Source organism: Rhincodon typus, chromosome 34 (genome assembly GCF_021869965.1).
Source record: "Rhincodon typus isolate 14 chromosome 34, sRhiTyp1.1, whole genome shotgun sequence".
Taxonomy (NCBI): Eukaryota; Metazoa; Chordata; class Chondrichthyes; order Orectolobiformes; family Rhincodontidae; genus Rhincodon; species Rhincodon typus.
In genome coordinates, this window is record NC_063365.1 from 20,449,508 (window position 1) to 20,471,857 (window position 22,350).

The window sequence follows — 22,350 nt, forward strand, 5'->3', positions numbered from 1 at the left end:
AAGTTTCCTGGAAAAGCTCAGCAGGTCTGGCAGCATCTGTGATGGGAAAACAGAATTCATGTTTCGGATCCAATGACCCTTTCCCAGAACATCACTGAACCCGAAACGTTAACTCTGTTTTTTCCTTCACAGATGCTGCTAGACCTGCTGAGCTTTTCCAGCACCTTTGTTTTTGTTCCTGATTTACAGCATCCACAGTTGTTTCGGTTTTTATGATGTTTAATTTTACTTCTGTTTACTCGGGAGTGGGAAAGAGGAAGATCTGGGGGTGAAAATTGGCACTGGCCTTGAAAATCACAGGCATCACACACTGTGTAAAAGACCAGAAAGTCTTCCTTGAGAATGGACCTTCTAAAGACATCAAGTGGAATCGAAAACATTAATTCTAATACTGACTATTTTTAAGTCAAGACACAATTGTAAAACAAGGCAAAAGGCAAGTTCAAAACATATGTCACAAAGCAATGATGATGTTGCCTATTTGAGGTCGTTGAAGCAAAAATTGTAAAACTTTTCAAGACATAGATGGGTACTCTCGCAAGTATTTGAGTTACTGTGGAAGGATGAGCTGACTGCTCCCCATCAATCTATCTTTGCATCTCCCATTTAACTATTATAATCAAGGCATGGTGATGCCCATTGGAAGATGTCATAACTCAGCTCCAGAGATGCCATTTTCTTGCCTTTTTTCCTGTTAGATACATGTCCTGTACTTTTGTTCTTTCCCAAACTGTGTTGCTGTCGGGGTGGATTCCTTCTGAACTGGTTCAGATACGTGAAGCTGGGTTTAAGGTTGAATTTTAAGGATGCTTCATTTTTTAATGACTATGCTAAAGTGTTAAATGTAACCTGGAGTATTGAGTACAGAAACAGTGCTTAATTTCATGTAATCTTGTGTTTAGAGTTTGTTCCTAATTTACCCAATATTGCGAAACACACAACTTATTTATTGTACATTCAGTGCACTATTTCCAGCTAGTTTCACAACAGAATTGTAAATACTAAATGTGAAATTAATGGTTAGAAGTGGAGTGCCGAGTTCCTGAACTGCAAAAGAAGATCTTATTTTCCACTAACTGATTACTGGAATTTTGTTCATTAATTATTGAAACTAATTTATGGTCTAATTCAGCATATAGTATTTATGACACAGAGTATGAGGAAAAAAATCGATAAGGCATGTCATATTTCAAATATATTATTGGCATTGCTGTAGTTCTTTGTTATCTTTGCCCCTTTTAAAGAAAATCCAATTAGGTCTCCACTTAAAAATTTATTTTGGTTGCTGCATCTTCACAAATTTTGGCACATCACCAATATGACCAGGGTTGTGCAATCCCTTCTTAGCTTCTGCAGTCAGTGGATGTGGTTCGTGTGCTCATACACAAACAAGTGCAAATGTTAATTTTCTCCCTGAAGATTCCCTGTTTTAACTTTCAACAATTAATGCCAGTTATCCAAAGGAAAGCAGTGCTATCATAATACAGTGGAAGAAACATCTAATTCATTAGATATTTCGCAGATTAAGAGAACTGTTAAAAACCAAAAGAACTGCAGATGCTGTAAATCAAGAACAAAAACAAAGTTGCTGGAAAAGCTCAGCAGGTCTGGCAGCATCTGTGAAGGAGAAAACGGAGTTAACGGTTCGGGTCCGGTGACCCTTCCTCAGAACTGTTCAAGAGAACTGTTAAACCTGACACCTGCAGATCTTATCATGGACTCCATGAAGTTTAGAGATACCTACTTGGATGTCCTCAGATTTACTACAGCTAGAATCTTTCCTTGGATTTAATCCTACTGCTGTGATTTCACAAAAATGAAATTCTAGTGAGCCCAAGTACTAGTAAGGAACCTCACAACTGTCAATAGCTTTTAATTTGGCCTTTTGGATTTTTGTGTCAAGTATTACCAGTGCTGAAAATCTGGACATTTTAAACCATCTGCACTGCAGCAGTAACTATATACAGATATTGAGCATGCTCAATACAGAGATTGATAGATTTCAAGAGATGCGGGAAAGCATGGGAACATGGCATTGAGGTAGATGCTCAGCCATGATCTATATTATGGAAACATGCTCAAGAAGCTGAATGGTCTGCTCTAGCTAGTATGTTCATATGTTTTTGCCCTTGTGGCAGCGTACAAGTTGGTCCATGCTTTCTGGACTTAGATGAATCAGGCGTGTACCTCAGAAAGGAGTGTGTGAAATCCTGCGGGCCAAGATTTTCCCAGCACCTTGTTTCAACAGCTTTTAAACCAAATTGGTGTCCATGCTTTGGTTTCCTTGCCAGCATAAATTGCTGCAAATTAAGCAACTGTGGGTCGTCAGTCCTGTGAGGATGTCTCACAGTCAAACTCTGCCGGTTTTATTCCAACAACTGGAAGGATTCCATCTGCTTAAGCTGGCATCTGAAATTTGTAAAAAAAGTTATTCTTGCCCACTGTACTGCAGAGTGGTTAGTTTATAATTGGATACAAACATATTGAATCATAGAAGCTTATTTCACTTTCTCAGTCATTCATGGTCAAGCATCCATGTTAACTTGTTGCAAAAATCGCACTTTTTGAAAATTGAATAAATACTTGTAGCAAGATATGTTAAAAATGTCAGACTGGAAATGACTTGTCTGTGAAGTGGACGTAGGATTTGTTAACAACAAAAACCAAAAGAACTGCTGATGCTGTAAATCGGGAACAAAACCCAATGTTGCTGGAAAAGCTCAGCAGGTCTGGCAGCATCTGTGAAGAAAGAAACAGTTAATGTTTTGGGTCTGGTGACCTTTCCTCAGAACTGAGGATTTGTTAATGTCGTTGCTGCTGAAAGATGTATTCACCGTTCTACAGCTATTTTAGGGCTTTTTTTTGTCATAACACTATCTGGTTTTTATGATATTTCCTACATTGTGGTGCAGGGCAATTGCATTCCCAAACTGTGCAGCATAGAAGATTTTTCACTTCTTCATGGGAATGTTGGTTTGTGCCCATGATCACCTGCAAAATGAGTTCCCAATCTTGGCCATGCTCTGGGCTGGGAGGTCCTCAGTATTTTCAAACAAGGAGGGAGGAGCAAGTGCAAGGGGGTTTGCACTAGCCATTTCCCAGGCACTAGATTTTTAATTCATTCATGGGATGTGGGCATTGTTGGCTGGACCAGCATTTATTGCCCTTCCCTCATTGTCCTTAAGGTACTGTTGAGCTGATTGGTTCATTGGTATCAATAACAAATTACTTCACTATACTCTGCTTATAGTTATGTACATAAAGGCCAAGAAAAATAGATCTTACTCTCAAAAGAGCAACAAAATGTAACTGCAAAACATTCCATATTGTATGGAATTTTGTTTGCATGCAATTAGGTAACATTATCAATTCTACAAGATTGAATTCAAATGCATTCGCCTCTGCAAAAAGCAGTTGTTGATACTTGTTTTTTATGAGCTAGATATTCAAAATAAAAATGAACATCACAATTGGTGAGTTGTTAATGGGAAATTTAATGAATCGAAATTATTATTAACCAGTAGAGTAGTAAAACTGAAGATACAACAATTGTAGCATAGCATTGCAAAGAACAGCTGTCACTGTGGGGACATTTTTGCCATCTCCATTTTGCACTTTATTTGCGTCACTTTATTTATTCTTTCATGGGACGTGGGTGTCACTGGCTAGGCTATCATTGTCTTGTCCACCGCTATTTGCCCTTTAGAAGGTGGTGATGAGCCGCCTTCTTGAACCTATGGCGTTGTTAGGAAAAGAAGTAAATTTCTGCCCCGTGACAAGTAACTTCCCTTAAAAGATTGTGCAAGTGTCTTAATTCTTCTTCACACCTATAAAACAGCTTACACTTGTGTTCTGTGTTCCACCAGGCGTTGAGAGTGCATGCATGTATATGTGTGAACGTAGGAGTTAAGAACAGGAGCAGGGCACTCGGCTCTTTGAGCCTACTCAGCCATTCAAAAAGATTGTGGCTGATCTGTTTACTGCACATTCCCACCTTCCTCTGACACCGTTGACCCCTTTGCCTATCAAGAATCTATCCACCTCTGCCTTAAAGATATTCAAAGATTCTGTTTCCACCAACTTTTGAGGAGGAGTTCCAATGATTTTCAACTCTGTAAGAAAAAGGTCTGTCTTATCTCTGTATTAAATGGATAGCACCTTTATTTTTAGCAGCAACCACTGGTTCTAGATCCTTCTACGATAGGAAAATCCTTTCCATATGAAGCCTTTCAAAACATCTCAGGATCTTTGTTTCAATCCAGTGAAATTTTAGATACATGCCTAGTCTATCCAGCCTTACCTCGTAAGAGAACACAGTTGTTCTAATTACTAGACAAGTAAACCTTCCCTGCTTCCAATGTATTTACATCTTTTCTTAAATGAAGAGATCAATACTGTCAAAATACTCAAGATAAAAATGGAAAGAACTGCGGATGTTGTAAATCAGGAACAAAAACAGAAGTTACTGGAAAAGCTCAGCAGGTCTGGTGGATAAAGAGAGAGGCACAATTGGATGTACTGCACTTAGATTTCCAAAAAGCATTTGATAAGGTGCCACCATCAAAGTTTATTGTGGAAAATAAAAGCTCATGACGTAGATGGTGATGTACTGAATGAATAGAAAATTGGCTGGCTAACAGGAAACAGAGTGGGCATTAATGGGTCATTTTCCGGTTGACAATACTTAATGAGTGCAAAGAAAAAATCAGAGTTAATGTTTCAGGTCCGGTGACCCGGTCTCAGAACAATACTCAAGATGTTATTTTACCAATGCCATGTATAACTGAAGGATAACCTCCCAGTTTTTGTACTCAAATCCCACACAGTAAGTAATAAATTTCTATTAACTGTCCTAATTATTTACTGTACCTGCATGCTGACATTTGCTATTCATCCACCAAAACATATAGGGCCCTCTGCCTATCAGATTGATTTGATTTATTATTGTCACATGTACCGAGATGCAGTGAAAAGTATTGTATTGCGTGCTAACCAGACAAATCATACCCTATATAAGTACATCAGGGTAATAGAACAGAATGCAGAATATAGTGTTACAGCTACAGAGAAGGTGCACAGAAAGATCAGCTCTAATATATTACAAGTCCATTCATAAGTCTGATAGCTGTGGGGAAGAAGCTGTTCTTCAATCTGTTGGTATGTGATTTCAAACTTTTGTAGTTTCAGCCTGATGGAAGAGAGAGAATAACCAGAGTGGGAAGGGTCTTCTCTGCAGTCGCACACAATTGGGATAATTTGCTTCTTTTCAAAATGGAAGATGACACCTTATTTTCCTTTTGCCAGATTTCTGCCCTCATTTAACCTATCTATATTCTTTTGAAGCCTCTTTGTCATCTTTATAACTCACTTTCATGCCTATCTGTGTCATCAGCAAATTCAGCAATCATACCTTTCATCCCTTCATCCAAGCTATATATATAAATTATAGAGTGTTTAAGCTCAAACACTGATCCATATGGCATTCCACTCATTAAATATTGCCAACCGGAAAATGACCCATTAATACTTACTCTGTTTCCTGTTAGCCAGCCAATTTTCTATTCATTCAGTATATCACCACATACGTCATGAGCTTTTATTTTCCTCAATAAACTTTGGTGGCACCTTATCAAATGCCTTCTGGAAATCTAAGTGCAGTACATCCAATTGTGCCTCTTTATCCACCGCACATGTTATTTCTTTAATTTTTTAAAATTAAAGTTATTTTTTTGATCAACTTGTTGAGAAATGTTATTACACCTTTGGAACAGAATGGACTTGAACCCAGGCTTCCTGATCCAGGGGTAGGGACACTACCACTGCACCACGTGAACCCCTCGTAAATCCTTGCATATAATTGTGCTGCAACTTAACAGAAATATTGATTTTTGATTAATTAACAACTTTGTTTAGAGTAATATTGCCAAAACTGTGAGCATGTCCCTATTCGATTATTACAAAAGTCATTCAAGAATCCTCCTCTTGTATGTAGTCAGTAGCAATCTTTAGATACAAGTGCAGTTCTTTGGCTCCATGTGTGACAGCTGAAGGACAGTACTTCTAGTAATAATTACTGTTGGAGCGGAGTCAAAAGATTATTAGTGGTATTCCAATATTACTGCGTTGTGGGAAGTACTGTCCTTCAGCTGAGGTGTTGTAATTGCTGCCCATCTGTCAGTTCAGGTGGATGTTTAAGATGACATGGCACTTTCCTTTTTGTTGCTGGTGTTGGCAAAGTCTGTTTGTTTGTGAAAATCTGATGAAACAAAGTGTTTGCTTACGCAAGGCCCAATCAAACCTCAAATTATTCCATGTATATTAAAGATCATTGGACTGTTTCTGAGATTAACTGAATTGTCAAGTCTTTGACGCTTTCACTGTTGGAATGAAATTTCTGAAAATATAATTGTGATTTAAATTAAGCACTCTGAAAGACGTATAGCCATTTACCATTTGGGAGAAGTTACAAATTTCTTAATGTTCTTGAGTTTAAAAACATTTTTATAATCAGTGGGAGCCATAAAAAAGTATTCTAAAGTTTTGTCTTTCATAACTGTACATTTTTTTTTCTGTTCGTAGAGAAGATATAAACAATTTATACTGTAGTTTACCCAAAACTGCAATGTTTAAATGTTCTGTGGGTTTGCATTCAAGATTATGCAAGTAATAATTTCTTTTCTGATTAGCTCCACACAGGAATTTTGAAATTGCCTTTAAAATGTTTGACCTGAATGGTGATGGTGAGGTTGATCTGGAGGAGTTTGAACAGGTAATGATTAATGAAGCATTCACACAGAGAATGGTTCTGCAAGTTGCAGTTATAGAATTAGAGCTAGAAGTGCTGTAGGAGTTAACATGGTAACTTGAGAGAAAAATGGTGGCATTCTCAAAGAAATAGCATGCACAGCTGTTTGTGCTATTCATCTGGATTTCCATCTGAGTAACGTGCAGACGTATGAGAAAAGACCTGTGGAAATTCTGCCCCTTTGGAGTTTCTGCGTGTTCAATGTAACCGTTTAATTAGACAGTGGGTATGGCCTCTGAAGCAATCTGGTAACATAAGGTTACAGTATTCCAAAAATAAATTAGGAACAAAAAGTAGTGAGGAAAAATCCTGGTCATTAGCAAAGGAGTAACTTTGAGTACTCCACTCCTTCAACTATACGCCTTGAGTTTTAGATTATGTGACTATATCCCTGTAGAGCGCATTCTGCTCTACTTGGTCACTGTCCTCTGCATAAAATGTTTAATGTGTTGTTGGTGTACTTGCCCTCTTAGCTTCAGATGTGTCATCTCTGTTAAATTTGAGTTCTATTATGTTTGTCAGCTGCAGCTCAGTAGGGTAGCATTCTTGACTCTGAATGAAAATTGAAGTGGGTTCAAGCGTCACCACAGAGACTGAGCACAAAAATCTTGAAAAGAGTGCAGTACTGAGGGAGTGCTGCACATTTGGAACTGCTGTGTCTTTCACATAAGACATTAAAGTATGGCTTTGTTTGTACTCTTGGATAGAGGCCAGCCACCCAATATTTCAAAGAAGAACATGGAGCTATTCCCAGTGTTCTAGACAATAGTTATCCTTCATTCAACATCAGTAAATCAGATAGTTAATCATCGTCACAGTGTTTTTGTGTAAGAGCTTGCTGTGTGAAAATTCACTGCATTGTTTTCTATCTAACAACAGTAACAAACATCAAAGGTATTTGCTGGCTGTAAAGCATATCATGGTACCTGACACATTCAAGATACATGGAAATCTATGTCCTTTCACTTATGATCAAGGTGCAATGTGGTCCCTGAACTTGAATATTTGAATTATATCTTTAATCATTGACTTCTCCAGAGCAAGGATTCCAAATTCTTCAACCTGTCTTCATGACACATGCCTAATATAAGATGTATTACTGTTAGTTTCTGTGTCAGTCATATGCATGTTACTGAGAAAGGTCACATTTTCTTGAAGATTTTTGTCTTGCACTCTTCAGGGCAATTTTCAAAAATACCAATTCAAGGGGCAAGCTAATATTTCTATTACATCAGAGAAGAACACTGATTGGTTGGGAAGTAAATTGTAATGTAGTTATTACCTTGGAGAATTAATGCTGATCAATTATCAAAACTCAAGTTGTGTACTATCAAAAGACTAGTTGTATACCAGTCATAAGTGCCAATGTGGTCATCTAAAGGTGATTGAAGCAGAATGAGAAATGCCAAAGTCAAATCAGAAAATGCTGGGGAAATTCAGCAGGTCTTACATCATCTGTGGAGAGAGAAATAAAGTTAACATCCGAGGTCAATTCAATTTGTTACTTTTATATATCAGATTCGAAATGTTAACTCTGTTTCTCTCTCCACAGATGCTGCCAGACCTACTGAGTTTCTTCTGTTTTTATTTTAGATTTCCAGCATCTGCCATACTTTGCTTTTTTCATGGCTAAAATCTAGATAATTTTTAATTTATAAAAGTAGTTAAATACTGTAATGACAAAGTGGTAGCTATCCTATTCTGGAATACTGAAACGCTGTTATGTAGCATTGATTATTTCATTGTTGTTGTGTTTTGCCTATGCCCAATAATTCATGATCAGAAGACATACATGGTCTTTTCATTACATAAGAAATCTTTAAAACTTTACTTATTCCTGCTCACACTTTGCAGGTTCAAAGTATTATTCGATCACAGACCAGTATAGGCATGCGTCACCGAGATCGTTCAACAACTGGGAATACACTGAAATCAGGAGTTAGCTCAGCACTCACCACTTACTTCTTTGGTGCAGATTTGAAGGGAAAACTAACTATTAAACATTTCCTAGAGTTCCAGCGTAAACTGCAACAGGACGTTCTCAGGCTGGAGGTAAGAAGAATGCAGAATATTGCTTATCGGCACTCCCTGCGTGCTCACTTTGCATGTAATTCGAGCTTCTGTAATTGATGCAGTCTTGGACAAGCCTGTTATCTTCTCAAAAGGGCTTACAAGGTTAACAAGACATTTCTTTTGCATTGGCCTTAAACTTCAGTAATAGCTGTGGTTATTATAACAGGCCTGTTACTGTAATCCTAAATTCTCACGTCTGTAAAATAAAATCACAGCTGCTTCGTACTATGTAGTTAATCAGAAATAGGAAAATTGCACTTATGTGCTTACTTCTGAATAACTAATTCCACTGATGGAGTAGTAAGAACTTCAAGATTTTTCTAACATAATTTTCAAAGATTTTAAGGAAAAATTAATCAAGTTTTTTTTCTGTTTAAACTGGTTCTGCAATACTGTCTAAAGTTCCTTGTCCTTGGAGCAGTTCAGTTGTGTGTGTGTGATTATAAATAAAAGACACATCTCTTGAGAGATGTTTTGTGACAGTTTTATGATGAGAGTTTGGAGTACTTCAGTAGCAGCTTTACACCAAAAGTCACTCCTTCTGTCCCTGGCGTTTCTGCTCTACTCCTGCCATCTGGCTTACACAGTTGCCTTGGTTCAAAATTTATTTACAAGAAGAACAGTTGTTTAATAATCTAAGCTTATCCTTGTGTGTGATATGCTTATGAGGGATATTGAAATTTCTCTGAGTGAAAAAGACAGTCAATCCAAGTGTAACCTGTCATTTTGTGCTGCCCATGTTCATTATAAAGTACAACTAGGACTGAAGAATGTGGAAAATATATCAGTATTCTCATGCATTTATGTTTAAACATAATGAATCTGTTTTTCATGATCTGTTGCTGTCAGAATGTTCAGCTTAAAACTTTTAAATTGATCTTGTATTTTCAGGCACACTGATTAACTAAACATCCATACGTCAATCAGCACACCTTTTACTGGGATGCTTTGACTACTAAATGAGAGAATTGTTTTTAATCTTTTATCTTGCATGAGGCCTTTGAATTTTGTGTTTCTGTCCTGTCCAGTCCAAATCAAGTAAGGTTGACTTGCATCTGTATCATTCCCTGAACTGTTCAAGGACTTATTTAATTGTTAAATTTCCAAAATTAAGACTTGAAAGACTTTTCTTAAACTTGAAGTTTTAACTCATAAAAGCACTGTTAGTAATTCTCCTTGTATCCTTTTCAATATGTTTTGATAAGGTGCATGGTATTTCTAATATGGCTTCAGCTTCATTGATTTGATGTTTAATTTATTGTGACTTATAGTCTAATTCCTCAAGCCAGACATTATACTGAATGTTTTCACTGCAGATTTAGAATAAATGAATCCTGCATCCTTTAGCCTTATATACCTTTCCTGGAACCTGTCAGTTTGTGTGCAGTCATCCTTTCTGGTCCTGTGCATTACTAAATGCCTTGCAAAATCTTGTGCCGTTCACTTTTTTGATTGCTTTTAAGCTACTTTTTCTCTCTTACAACTGCAATGTACAAATATGGTTTCAGTCTAGTAAAAGACAAAATTGGTTCCTTTATCATGAAGAAGTTCTCTATTAAATTGATCAAATTTGGAATAGGTTTGGTATTGTTGAAAACAATTAAAGAAATGGTTGGATCTCAAGGTAAAGAGACTTGGAGAGTCCTTCTGGATGGATGAACAGAAGGGGAGTACTTCTGGCTCTGAAGCTTCCTTGTAATATACAAAAGGTTGTAAATGCAATGCATCCATCAATGCTTGATGAAAGAATCCATGAAACTTGTTGGCTCACATATCTCATTCACAAAAGAACAAGTGAAAGTTAACAAGAAAGCTCATAATTTCTAGCTTTTTTTTGATGAGCTTGATAATTTGACCTCTCATTCCAATCCTACACCCTGCAAAGCCAAGCGAAGAACCATGAATTCTCAAGAAACAGCCATCTGTCTTGTTTATAATACTCTCGCACTTTGTGGCTTTAAAGGGGCAAACTAGGTTAAACATCACTCCATTTTGACAACTGAATATCACAACTGTACTCAAGATTCCAGACTATCCATAAGCAAACCTACTAAGCGATCTAACAGTAAATCAAATCTACAAGGAAATAACTTTTGAGACTTCTTATTGATTTAGTGGTTTAGAAACAAGGAGCAGTAACGTGATGAAATTAAGTAATTTCTGTTTAATTTTAAATGATGGGTAAAAGAAGCATTTCTTTCACCAGCACTGTTTCTAGCTTCCCATGGCCTGCTAATTAAATGTCAAGCTTGAAAATTATGTCAGAAGACATTTTTGTCCCACACCAGGTAAATAAAACTTTACCGAAATATCAGAAGTTGTTCTCTCATCTTGTCTCCTTTCTCCTTGCCCCAGTTTGATAGACATGACCCGATAAATGGACGAATCTCAGAGCGTCAGTTTGGCAGTATGCTGTTGGCATACAGTGGCGTTCAGTCTAAGAAACTTACAGCAGTGTTGAAAAGTATCAAAAAGCAATTCAAAAATGCAGAGGTAAGAACCTGGCAGGTGAAGCCTGCATGTGATGCAAAAGAACATACGGTTCGCCATTATTCTTAGTGCTGTAGGTGACCCAGTACACTCATTATTCCTAAAAGGTAAAGGATCACAAACTGCTGTGGGGTTTGTTGAAATTTTTATGAAACTTAAAAGTCGGCATGCCTCAGTTGTTGGCACTCTACCCTCTGAGCCAGAATGCTAGGGATTATGTTCTATTCCAGAACTGGAGCATATGATCTTGGATGGTTTTCTCACTTTACTGGGTCAGCTCATTATAATAGGCACTGGACAGTAGAAAAGTGTTTTATAAAAGCAAGTTTTTTTTTTTATTTTGTTTTCTGTCCAAGTTGGTGGCAATTGTAGCTGTTATAATTGCGCCATTTAAACTCTAGATTGTTTACCATTTAAATATCACTGAAGTGCAGTTCTGTTCATTGATGTGCAGCCCTAGAGAAATGTGGATATTTTTCCATTATGAAAGGTGCAATAGCAGAGTACTTGGAAGATAATGACGGGATCAAACAGTCAGAATTAACTCCCTGGAAACTTACCTATCTAATCCTGTTAGAATTTATAAGATGCATATGCAGTTCTGCTCAAGAGTCACTGGACTTGAAATAGTAACTCTACTTTCTTCCCAGAGATGCTGCCAGACCTGCTGAGTTTCTCCAGCAATTTCTGTTTTTGTTTCAGATCTCCAGCATCAGCAGTTCTTTGACAATATCCTTTTTGTATCTATAAAACAATGACCGGGGAGTCCAAAACCAGGGGGCATAGTCTAAGGATATGGAGTGAGCCTTTTAGGCCAGAAATTAGGAGAAATTTCTTCACCCATACCTAGAGTGCTGAGCCTGTGGGATTTTCTACCACAGGAAATTGAGGCCAAAATATTGAAGACTTAAGAAAAATGTAAATATGGTTCTTATGATTAAAGGGATCAAAGGATGTGGGGAGAAAATGGAAACGGGATACTGAGTTGAATAATCAGCCATGATCCTATTGAATGCCATTTCAGGCACGAAGGGTTGAAGAGCCTACTTCTGCTCCAATCTCCTCTGTTTTGATCAATATTCTAATGGATATTGTCAGTATGGATAATGGCTACAAAATTAAACCGAGGAACTCTTGGTAAATCATCCTGTGCGTCAGAATAAAGGTTCATTGTTCTCATAACAGCAGTTGTCAGTTATAATGCAGGTTTAAACTTGAGAGATTGCTGAATATTGTGATCAGTTATTGTGCAGTACAGACTGCAATAATTCCTGCTGGTATTTCATTCAGTTATTGGATGAGGCTTAACTGGCACTTAACATTTCTGAACACATTGATTAGATAATTCATTACAAATCTCTGGAGCATGTGGTACTTAAACTCGGGCCTCTTAACTCAGAGATAGGGACGTTACTGCTGTTTCACAGGACATTCTAGATGTAAATCTGACTTGATAGATCATATTTTGCTTTTTCCTTTGTCTTAATAAGGTGGTCTTTCACTGAAACGTAAGGAGCATTACTGCAGATTTTGTTTTAACAATAAAACAGAACATTTCATTAGGCAAAAGATATTTTAAAAATAGAATAAACCAAACAATTTACCCATAACACAAGTTTAAAAGTTTAGAAATACCTTGTAAAATACAATCCCATTAATTTGAATGGCACCCTTTTGCAGTACTCTCACCACAGAGAATTTTCTTCCCTATCATATCTAGAGACCTTAATTTATCAATGGCTTCAATTCCTAGTCTCTGATGGACCCTTCCTTGAGTCTTCATACAACTGCAGTTAGACTTTCTTGACTTCAAATAACCCCGTCGGGATTTTAACCAACCACTTCTGATGTGGTAGCTTTAAAATCACTCCTTACATTGAGGTAACCTATTCTTTAATAGTTCTAAACAATGTCCTTTTTTCAGGAGCAGCTGTCTTTAGATATCAGCTTCAGTTAAGACCTATGCAAACGGAAATCAAAAGGGCTTTCTTCAAGCTCTGGGCTTTTCTCCGAAAGATTCCAGAATCTTCTAACTGCAGCCTATTGCACATCACTGTTAATTCTGTTTGATTGCAAAATTCTTCCAGTGAAAACAAAACCGATTAGTCTCCAGAATGTTTCCTCTTCATACTCTTTTAAAATATTTCCATCATTGCAGAAATACTTACAATTTAATCATTAAAGCCTTTCATAGAGCCAGACCAAATCCACTAATTCAAAATTCAAACTAGAGTAAACGATATTAAAAATTGTATAAATCACACCTTACGTTCAACAGAAGTACAGTTTTTATGAATATCTCCACATAGACCTTCCCGAATCTTCTATTCCATATAAACACTTATTATTCAATATGAATTGATGTTCCCTGTTAGTGCTACAAACATTTTTCTAAAGGCTCCTTAATCTACTGTTTATAACTGTTTTGCATAATAACTCCAGAGGTTAGTATAATCGTAGGATTAACATAAAGAATGGAACTTTGCCTTATTGGTCATTGCTGAAGCATTTATCTGGTTATAATCAGTATTGAGAAATAATACAAGTGATTTAACACTCAGGAATAACATTTTCACAGCCGCTGGCTGTTTTTTATCGTAATCTGGCAGCAGTTTTACACTGCACACCGTAAATAAAGAAAGCGGAAAAGTTTATCACAGCAAATTACTGAACCCAGGTGAAAGCTATATTCTGTTTATTTATCTCTGGAATGAAATACACACAAGTTGCAAATATTTTGATTTTTCTGCTCAACCTTCCCGTTTGAAGTATATTGAAAAAAGATTCTTGGGTTACCTGAAGAATGAGTCGTTTTCACTGCATCCCTGGATTGAGCAAAGGAATAGCTGAAATATGAATCAAACCATGTTGTACACACTGTTATTGGTTCACATTTAGTCACAACAGTATACATGTAGGGCTGAACCACAAGTTAATACACTTCGAAATTCAGAACATAACAAAACTGAAATTACGTTACTACTGAGCAGTATATATATATTGTCCTTCCTTGGAGTAAGCTCACATTCCACTTGGCTCCATATGCAAAAGGACGTGATGCATGTCATTCAGCCATGTTTTAAGACAGATTCAGTCCCCATTTTTTCAGCAAGAATGGGACTGTGGCAGACTAGAAATCATTGTGGACTACTTTGCACCTGTTTACAGGTAATGTCTGACTCACTGCCAAATTTGACAGTGTGGGGAACTGGCTCACATGCCTCCTGACACTTGATGAAATGCAAACCTTGTAAATACAAGCAGCCCATGCTACTTTGTTTTTATGTGCAGAGTTTTGTGTCCGTGGGTGTGTTATTTTTGGAGTTTAATGTAAAAGCGAAGGAAATCATTGCTTTTACAGTGGTTTTATTGACATTCCTGGGAAGGACCTTGACATGCTTTACACTTAAAAGCACTACAAAATTGATGCTACATGAGGCATTTTACTGCCTATTTTATGCTATAGTTGCATTATGAAGAAGCACTTTACTGCTGCTTATTTCCACCAGTTTTGTTGAATTGCATTCAGGATGGTCTCAGTCCTCATGGCTCGCCAAGACATCGCCAAAATCTGACCACCTGACCCATCATGATTGGACAATGACACCAGGTTAAGCATTGTCATGCATAGGCTTCTACCAAAGCCCATTTGTCAAGGGCTATGGTTTGGAAAATGGGGTTAGGGCTGTATCTGTGCACAGATGCCCGTGGGTCATTGTACCTGCATATCATAAAGTGGACTCTCGGCATTGTGTTTGCTTAAATGGAGTTTTCCCATACAAGACCTCATTTCGTGTCATTTGTTTCCTTCTGCAGGGCATAACCTTTGAGGAGGTGGAAAACTTCTTCACTTTTCTGAAGAACATTAATGATGTGGACACTGCACTGAGCTTCTACCACATGGCGGGGGCCTCAATTGATAAAGGTATAATGAGCTAATGTACATGGTATTAACACATTGTCATGTCTCTGGAGATCAGTTTGTGGAAAAGTGGAAGCCATCCCTTAGAATAATTTGGTGAGATAGAACCGTAGAATCCGTACAATGCAGATAGAAGCCATTCAGCTCATCTGGTCTGCACCAACCATCTGAATTGCGTTCCCCCCCCACCCCGCACACGCACACTCATACCAATGTCGTTTCCCTGTAACCCCACATTTACTATGGCTAATCCACCTAACCTGCACATCCCTGAACACTGTGGGCAATCCAGCATGTCCAATCCACCGAACATGCACATCTTTGAGCTAGGAGGAAACTGGAGCACTCTGCAGAAACCCACACTGACACAGGGAGAATGTGCACGTTCTACACAGACTATCACCTGAGGCTGCAATCAAACCCAGCTCCTTTGTATACTCAAACGTTTTCTCTCTGCCTTAGAAGTCACAGTTTATGATGATTACCATATATGTACTTAATGAAATCATATGATGTTCCTATTTTGTTAAAGGTAAATACTAACTCAATCAAGCAGAATTAGCATTTGACTAAAAAGGAACTTTATTCAATCTGATTTGTGTACTAATTTTTGCAAAGCATATCATACGGTTTTTCCCCTTAATAGAATCATAGGTTCCCCATGGTAGGCTCATTCAGAAAGTAAGGAGGCATGGGATTCCAGAAAATTTGGTTGTCTGGATACAGAATTGGCTGTTTGATAGAAGACAGAGGGTGATAGTAGTTGGAAAGTATTCAGCTTGGAGCTCCGTGACCAGTGGTGTTCTGCAGGGATCTGTTCTGGGACCTCTGCTCTTTGTGATCTTTATAAATGACTTGGATGAGCAAATAGAAGAGTGGGTTAGTAAGTTTGTCGATGATACGAAGATTGGTGGAGTTGTGGATAATGTGGAGGGCTGTTGTAGGTTGCAACAGGACATTGATGGGATGCAGAGCTGGGCAAAAAAGTGGCAGATGGAATTCAACCCAGAAAATTGTGAAGTGATTCATTTTGGAAGGTCGAATTTGAATGCAGAATACAGGGTTAATGGCAGGATTCTTGGTGGTGTCCATGTCCATAGATCCCTCAAATTTGTTACCCAAGTTGATAGGATTGTTAAGAAGGAGTATGGTGTGTTGGCGTTCATTGGCAGGGAAATTGAGTTGAAGAGCTGTGAGGTTATTCTGCAGCTGTATAAAACCCTGGTTAGACCACACTTGGAATATTGTGTTCGGTTCTGGTCACCTCATTATAGGAAAGATATGGACGCTTTAGAGAGGATGCAGAGGAGATTTACCAGGATGCTGCCTGGACTTTAGGCCAGGTCTTATGAGGAAAAGTTGAGGGAGCTAGGGCTTTTCTCATTGGAGTGTAGAAGGATGAGAGGTGACTTGATAGAGGTTTATAAGATGATGAGAGGCATAGATAGAGTGGATAGCCAGAGACTTTTTCCCAGGGCGGAAATGACTATTATGAGGGGGCATAATTTTAATGTGATTGGAGGAAGGGAAAGGGGAGATGTCAGAGGTAGGTTCTTTACACAGAGAGTGTTGGGTGCATGGAATGCACTGCCAGCAGTGGTAGCGGAGTCAGATACATTCCAGACATTCAAGCGACTCTTGGATAGGCACATGGATGATGTAGGCTATGCAGGGTAGTTTGATCTTAGAGTAGGATAATAGGTTGGCACAACATCGGCCAAAGGGCCTGTACTGTGCTGTACTGTTCTATGTTCATCATAGAGCTGTACAGCATGGAAACAGACCCTTTGATCCAACTGGTCCATGTCGTCCATTTATCCTACATTAATGTAGTTCCATTTGCTGGCATTTGGCCCATATCCCTCTAAACCCTTTCTATTCATGTACCCATCCAGATGCCTTTTAAATATTGTAATTGTACCAGCCTCCTCCACTTCCTCTGGCAGCTCATTCCATACATGCACCATCCTCTGTATGAAAACGTTGCCCCTTAGGTCCGTTTTAAATCTTTCCCCTCTCGGTTTAAAGCTATGCCCTCTAGTTTTGGACTCCCCCACCCCAGGGACAAGACCTTGTCAATCCACCCTATTCATGCCCCTTATGATTTTACAAACCTCTATAAGGTCACCCCTCAGCCTCCACTGCTCCAGGGAAAATAATCCAAGCCTATTCAGCCTCTCCCTATAGCTCAAACTCTCCAACCCTGGCAACATCCTTGTAAATCTTTTCTGAACCCTTACAAATTTCACAACATCCTTCCTATAGCACGGAGACCAAAATTGCATGCAGTGTTCCAATAGTGGACTAACCAATGTCCTGTACAGCTGCAAGATGACCTCCCAACTGCTATACTCGATGCACTGACCAATTATTGATGGCCACCATGGAGCCACTGATTGCAGTGTAGCTCTGGCAAAAACTGTTCTATCGCCAGCATCTCCATTCATTTGTTTGTAAAGCTAACAGTAAAAGCTGTGAACCTCAATAATGGAGAGCATTGTTAAGCCAGCAGAATTTTGCAATAAGAAGTCAACAATTAGAACCAGAAGTGGACCATTCAGCCCTTCAAGCCTGCTATGATATTCAGTGAAATCATGGCTGATCTACCTCAACGCTTTTTTGGTTTCCTGCACTATTTGCTGGGCATTTTTAGAATGTTTGTAGAAGTCTATCAATCTCATTCACATGAATGCTCAGTGTTTGACCTGAGCCTCTGCTGTCCTTGGTGGCAGGGAATTCCAAAGATTCACTAACCTCTGAGTGTAGAAATTCCTCTGTATCTCAGTCTTAAAAGACTGTTCCTTATCCTAAGATTGTGTGTCCTTGTTTCAGCACCCCAGCCCACTCCCCCCCCCACCCCCCCACCTTACCCCAACCGCTCAAATAAAAGGCCTGGGTGACAGTCAGATTCTGTAGTGCCATGGTTAGATCACACTGCGAGTCAGTGAGACATACTTCTCCACTGCTAGACACAGTGCATAGAGAAGCCATTGGTCTGATTCCTAATGTCAGAGGTTTGAGTTATGAGGCATGACTGTAGAAGCTTGAGGTTTTTAAGGCTTGGAAAGTGGAAATTAGAGCAGCCACGTCTGAGATAGTAACCAGCATGGAAAATTGAATTAAGAAAAACATTTTAAATTGCAAGGACCAGATGAAATCAAATCAGCAAGAAACAAACAGGGGATTGATATTAGGAAATGATTGACGTATGAATTGTACAGCCAAGTAATGTATTGGAATCTAGACTCCGGAGTGATGGATGCACATTTTAGAGAACGCTTCCATGTTTTCTAGCTTTTTGAGTTGAACAGAGTTAACACATGCAATGAATTAAAGTTGGTCAGAGTTTGAATTGAAACTTTGCAGTCCATTTTATAAATAAAAAGCTTAGGTTGGATCTGACTTTGCCAAATGTGATGCAGCTTCTAAGGTAACAGAACTCATTCAGAATCTTGAAGTCTGTACATCTTTTTGCTCGTCCAACTTTAAGCAGATTTAGAGCAGTTTCTGTTAGATAGTCTATGTTTACACTTTCTAAATGATGTGGAGAATGTGACTACTTGGCCCACAGTTGTAACTACAAAATTCTTTGTTGAAAATAATTAATGGATGTCTTTCTCTTAACAGCAACCATGAAGCAGGTTGCCAGGACAGTGGCACATGTAGAACTTTCCGATCACGTCTGTGATGTTGTTTTTGCTTTGTTTGATAGCGATGGTGAGTGAAACGAAAGAACTTCTGAACACCTCACTCCAAACTAGCTCCCACCTTTCAGTCTCCCGTCTCCCGATACTGGTTCAGGGCCAAAATCTTCAGCCCCTCATTCAGAAATTCTGGTGCAAAAACCTTTCCTCGTCTCTGCCTCTTTTCTTCACCTTTAAAAACTTCCTCAAAACTTCTTTCTGCCTGTGCTGACAATAAACTTGTAAATGTCACACTGATATCCTGATATATCACTGATATATCTTTTCTCACTTTTGAACTAAGCAATTGTACATTCAATTACGGGGTTATCTCTTCCCTCAATCAATATCCCCTTCTGATTGTAATTCAGAAGCTGAGGCTAATTCTCTGAGTAGAATGGAAAGCGAATCTCAGTCCATGGTATTATCATTGATTGTCATAAGAACCCAAACTGACCTTTTTTAGGGAAGGAAATCTGTTGTGTTTACCTCGTCTGATCTACATGTGATTGAGCCATACCTTTGTCCTATAAAACCACTCAGTTCAGAGGCAGTTAGGAATAGGAAACAAGTGCTGGCCTTAGCAGCAACACTCACATTTCATGAAAGAATATTTTTTAAAAACTTACCATCCAAAATCAGTGAAGTTTACTGAATGGGCTAATTTTATAGGACCTCAAGAATTTCAAGCTGCTGATGCTCTGCTAAACTCAGCCTCTGTGCTCTAAATACTCTGGGTGCGTGTGTGTGTGCAGTAACGTTGCACCAGTCCTTTCTTTTCACTTGTTCACTTGTTGCCCATTCCTAATTGCCTTGGAGAGGTGGTGGCAAGCCACATTCCTGAACTCTAGAGTCTTTGGGGTTTACACACAGTGCTGTTACAGGGGGTTTTCCAGGATTTGGAGCCGGTGACCGTGAAGAAACAGTGATTTAGTTCCTAATCAGAATGGTGTGCAACTTGGAGGGGAACTTGTAGGTAGTGATTTTCCCATGTACCCACTTCTGTTATCCATCTAAGTGGTTGAGATCACTGGTTTGGGAGATGCTATACAAGGAGCCTCAGTATGTTACTGCAGTGTGTCTGTTAGATGGATAAGCACTGCTGCCACTGTGAATGGTGAACACAGATATAACAGCAATACAAATGCAAAATGCTGCAGAAATCTGAATTGTAAACAGAAAATGCTGGAAATCGTTGTGTTGGGCAGCATTGTGGAGAGAGAAGCAGAGTTAACATTTTAAGTGGTTGATGTTTCATTACAAATCTTTTCCTCTCTCCCAGGTGCTGTCTAACCTGCTGAGCACTTCAGCACTTTTTGTTTGCTTTTCTGTAGAAAATGAGTACTTTAAATGGAATCATTTTAAACAAAAAGACTACACATTAAACAGTGGTGTGTTACAATTGTAACGCTGTACGTAGGGTTATCATGGTTGGGTTTATCTCTTGATTAACACCCCTCACTTTTTGGATCCATTGGATCCAACGTGACTCTGCCAAAAGCAGGAAAGCGAGTCAAGAGTCTTAGTCTGTCCCTCATAATCTAAATTTCAATTTGTTTTTGGCTAGACGTAATTGTTTTGGCTATTATATGGGTCTGGATGAAACTCCCAGTGAATGTTCCCCCATCTAAAAGGATTAGGTATTGGGTTCACTGAATGTTTTGATGCAAAAAATTAAATGAGCCAATTTTGTTTTTAAGAATACACAAATTTATGATGAAAAAGCATGCAATTTAGTGGTTACTTGAAAAAAATAAATTGCAAAATAGAATCCTGTTTTTTACGTGTGTGTGTGTGTATATATATCACATCAGCAACTCTATATTGTGGTGAAAAGAGTTAACCACGTTGTGTTTGCAATTAAAGGCGAAAGTGCTACCGGAACTCAGCAGGCCTTGCAACATTGTAAAGAGAGAAAAAGTTAGCATTTCGAGTTCAATATGAACACCACCATCTGCAGCACTTCTATTCGTGTTTGAAAGCTAGTTTTGACCCCTGTTTTTTAAACAAAACATCAGTTGTTAGCTTTACTGAGAAGTAACTTTTAACCTAATATTCCTGTATTAATCCCATATATTTTAAACCTTTTCCATATCTAACCCTCGTGACCAGGATTAGTGTGAGCGAGGGGAAGCAGTCCAAAGCAGATGTCTGCAAGTCCATACAATCCACAGAGCACCAGGATCCATCACATAAGAGTTCAAAATTATAAGAATCCGTTTGAATATTGTGATTTACAGTAATCTGAGTTTTTGTCACAGGAGTATCCCATTAAATGCTTGCCAAATAGTATTCAATTTGTGACCACAAATGTTTCACTCTTCAAACTTTTTTTTTAAACTGAATAATTGGTAAAGGGAATGTTCAGCTGTATGTCCTGTAACTGGCTAAAAACTGTTGTCTGTTTGCTAAGTTGAATAGGTATACACAAAACTTGGATGAGAATTTTTAAATGTAGAGGACTTAACATGTTGCAGAGTGTGCCCACAACATTTGGCATCTTTGGAGAGTATTCCAGATATCTGTGCCCAGCCTGATCTCAGAACAAAAACAAAGTTGCTGGAAAAGCTCAGCAGGTCTGGCAGCATCTGTGAAGGAAAAAACAGAGTTAACGTTTCAGGTCTGGTGACCCTTCCTCAGAACACCTGGATACCATAATAACTGCTTAGGATCCAGTTCCCAAAGAGGTGACTAGGGCAGTTTGCAATTCCAGAACTTTTCCCACATTGTTTATATTTTTCACACTTAGGACAAGTGAGAAATCTTTGATCTTCTGCTAACATATACACATCTATTGTAAGGACAGTCTGGTTTCCAATGAAAATATCACCCAGGACACTTCTGAATTCTCTAGCATCAGAGTTCATCCATTTTACTCCTCATGTAATGGTGTCACCTGGGGCACACTTAAGGGGCACAATTATGAAAATTGGTTTATACCAACAGAACCAACTCGGGATTGAGCAGAAGCTATCAGATCTTACATCTTTAACTACTCCTCATCATATGGCGAAACATTTAACAACACTTCTCTCCTGATATATCAATCCAATTTTGACAAAGCAGAGATACTTCAAAATCAGTTCTTTGCAGATCATGTAATTTTGTTAATTTCACGGAAAGATCTCCCTTAATGAATATTTACTCACTCCAGCAACCTTCTATGCTGCTAGCAGTATCTGTCCTTACAATGAATCAGTGGAGCAGAAATCATGAGTACCATCTCAAAAATTGCTGATTTTATTTGTAACCTATCAGTCATGCTGGTTTTGTTGCATTGGCCCCATTGACACAAGGCCACTGTAACCTATCAGTAATGCTGGTTTTGTTGCATTGGCCCCATTGACACAAGGCCACTGTAACCTATCAGTAATGCT

General features: G+C 38.5%; 1 protein-coding gene across 16 annotated transcripts in view; it reads left to right on the forward strand.

The window, feature by feature from the left end:
* Positions 1–22,350, forward strand: part of micu1 (mitochondrial calcium uptake 1) — an 84,542-nt gene that overhangs the window by 59,094 nt on the left and 3,098 nt on the right. For 15 of the 16 annotated variants that reach the window (XM_048616150.1, XM_048616149.1, XM_048616141.1 and 12 more), the window contains 5 exons: positions 6,687–6,769; positions 8,660–8,857; positions 11,234–11,371; positions 15,185–15,293; positions 18,918–19,007. In XM_048616150.1, coding sequence (XP_048472107.1) covers positions 6,687–6,769; positions 8,660–8,857; positions 11,234–11,371; positions 15,185–15,293; positions 18,918–19,007 — 618 coding nt within the window. The remainder of the gene's footprint in view (positions 1–6,686; positions 6,770–8,659; positions 8,858–11,233; positions 11,372–15,184; positions 15,294–18,917; positions 19,008–22,350) is intronic. The other variant, XM_048616148.1, reaches the window with a different exon arrangement.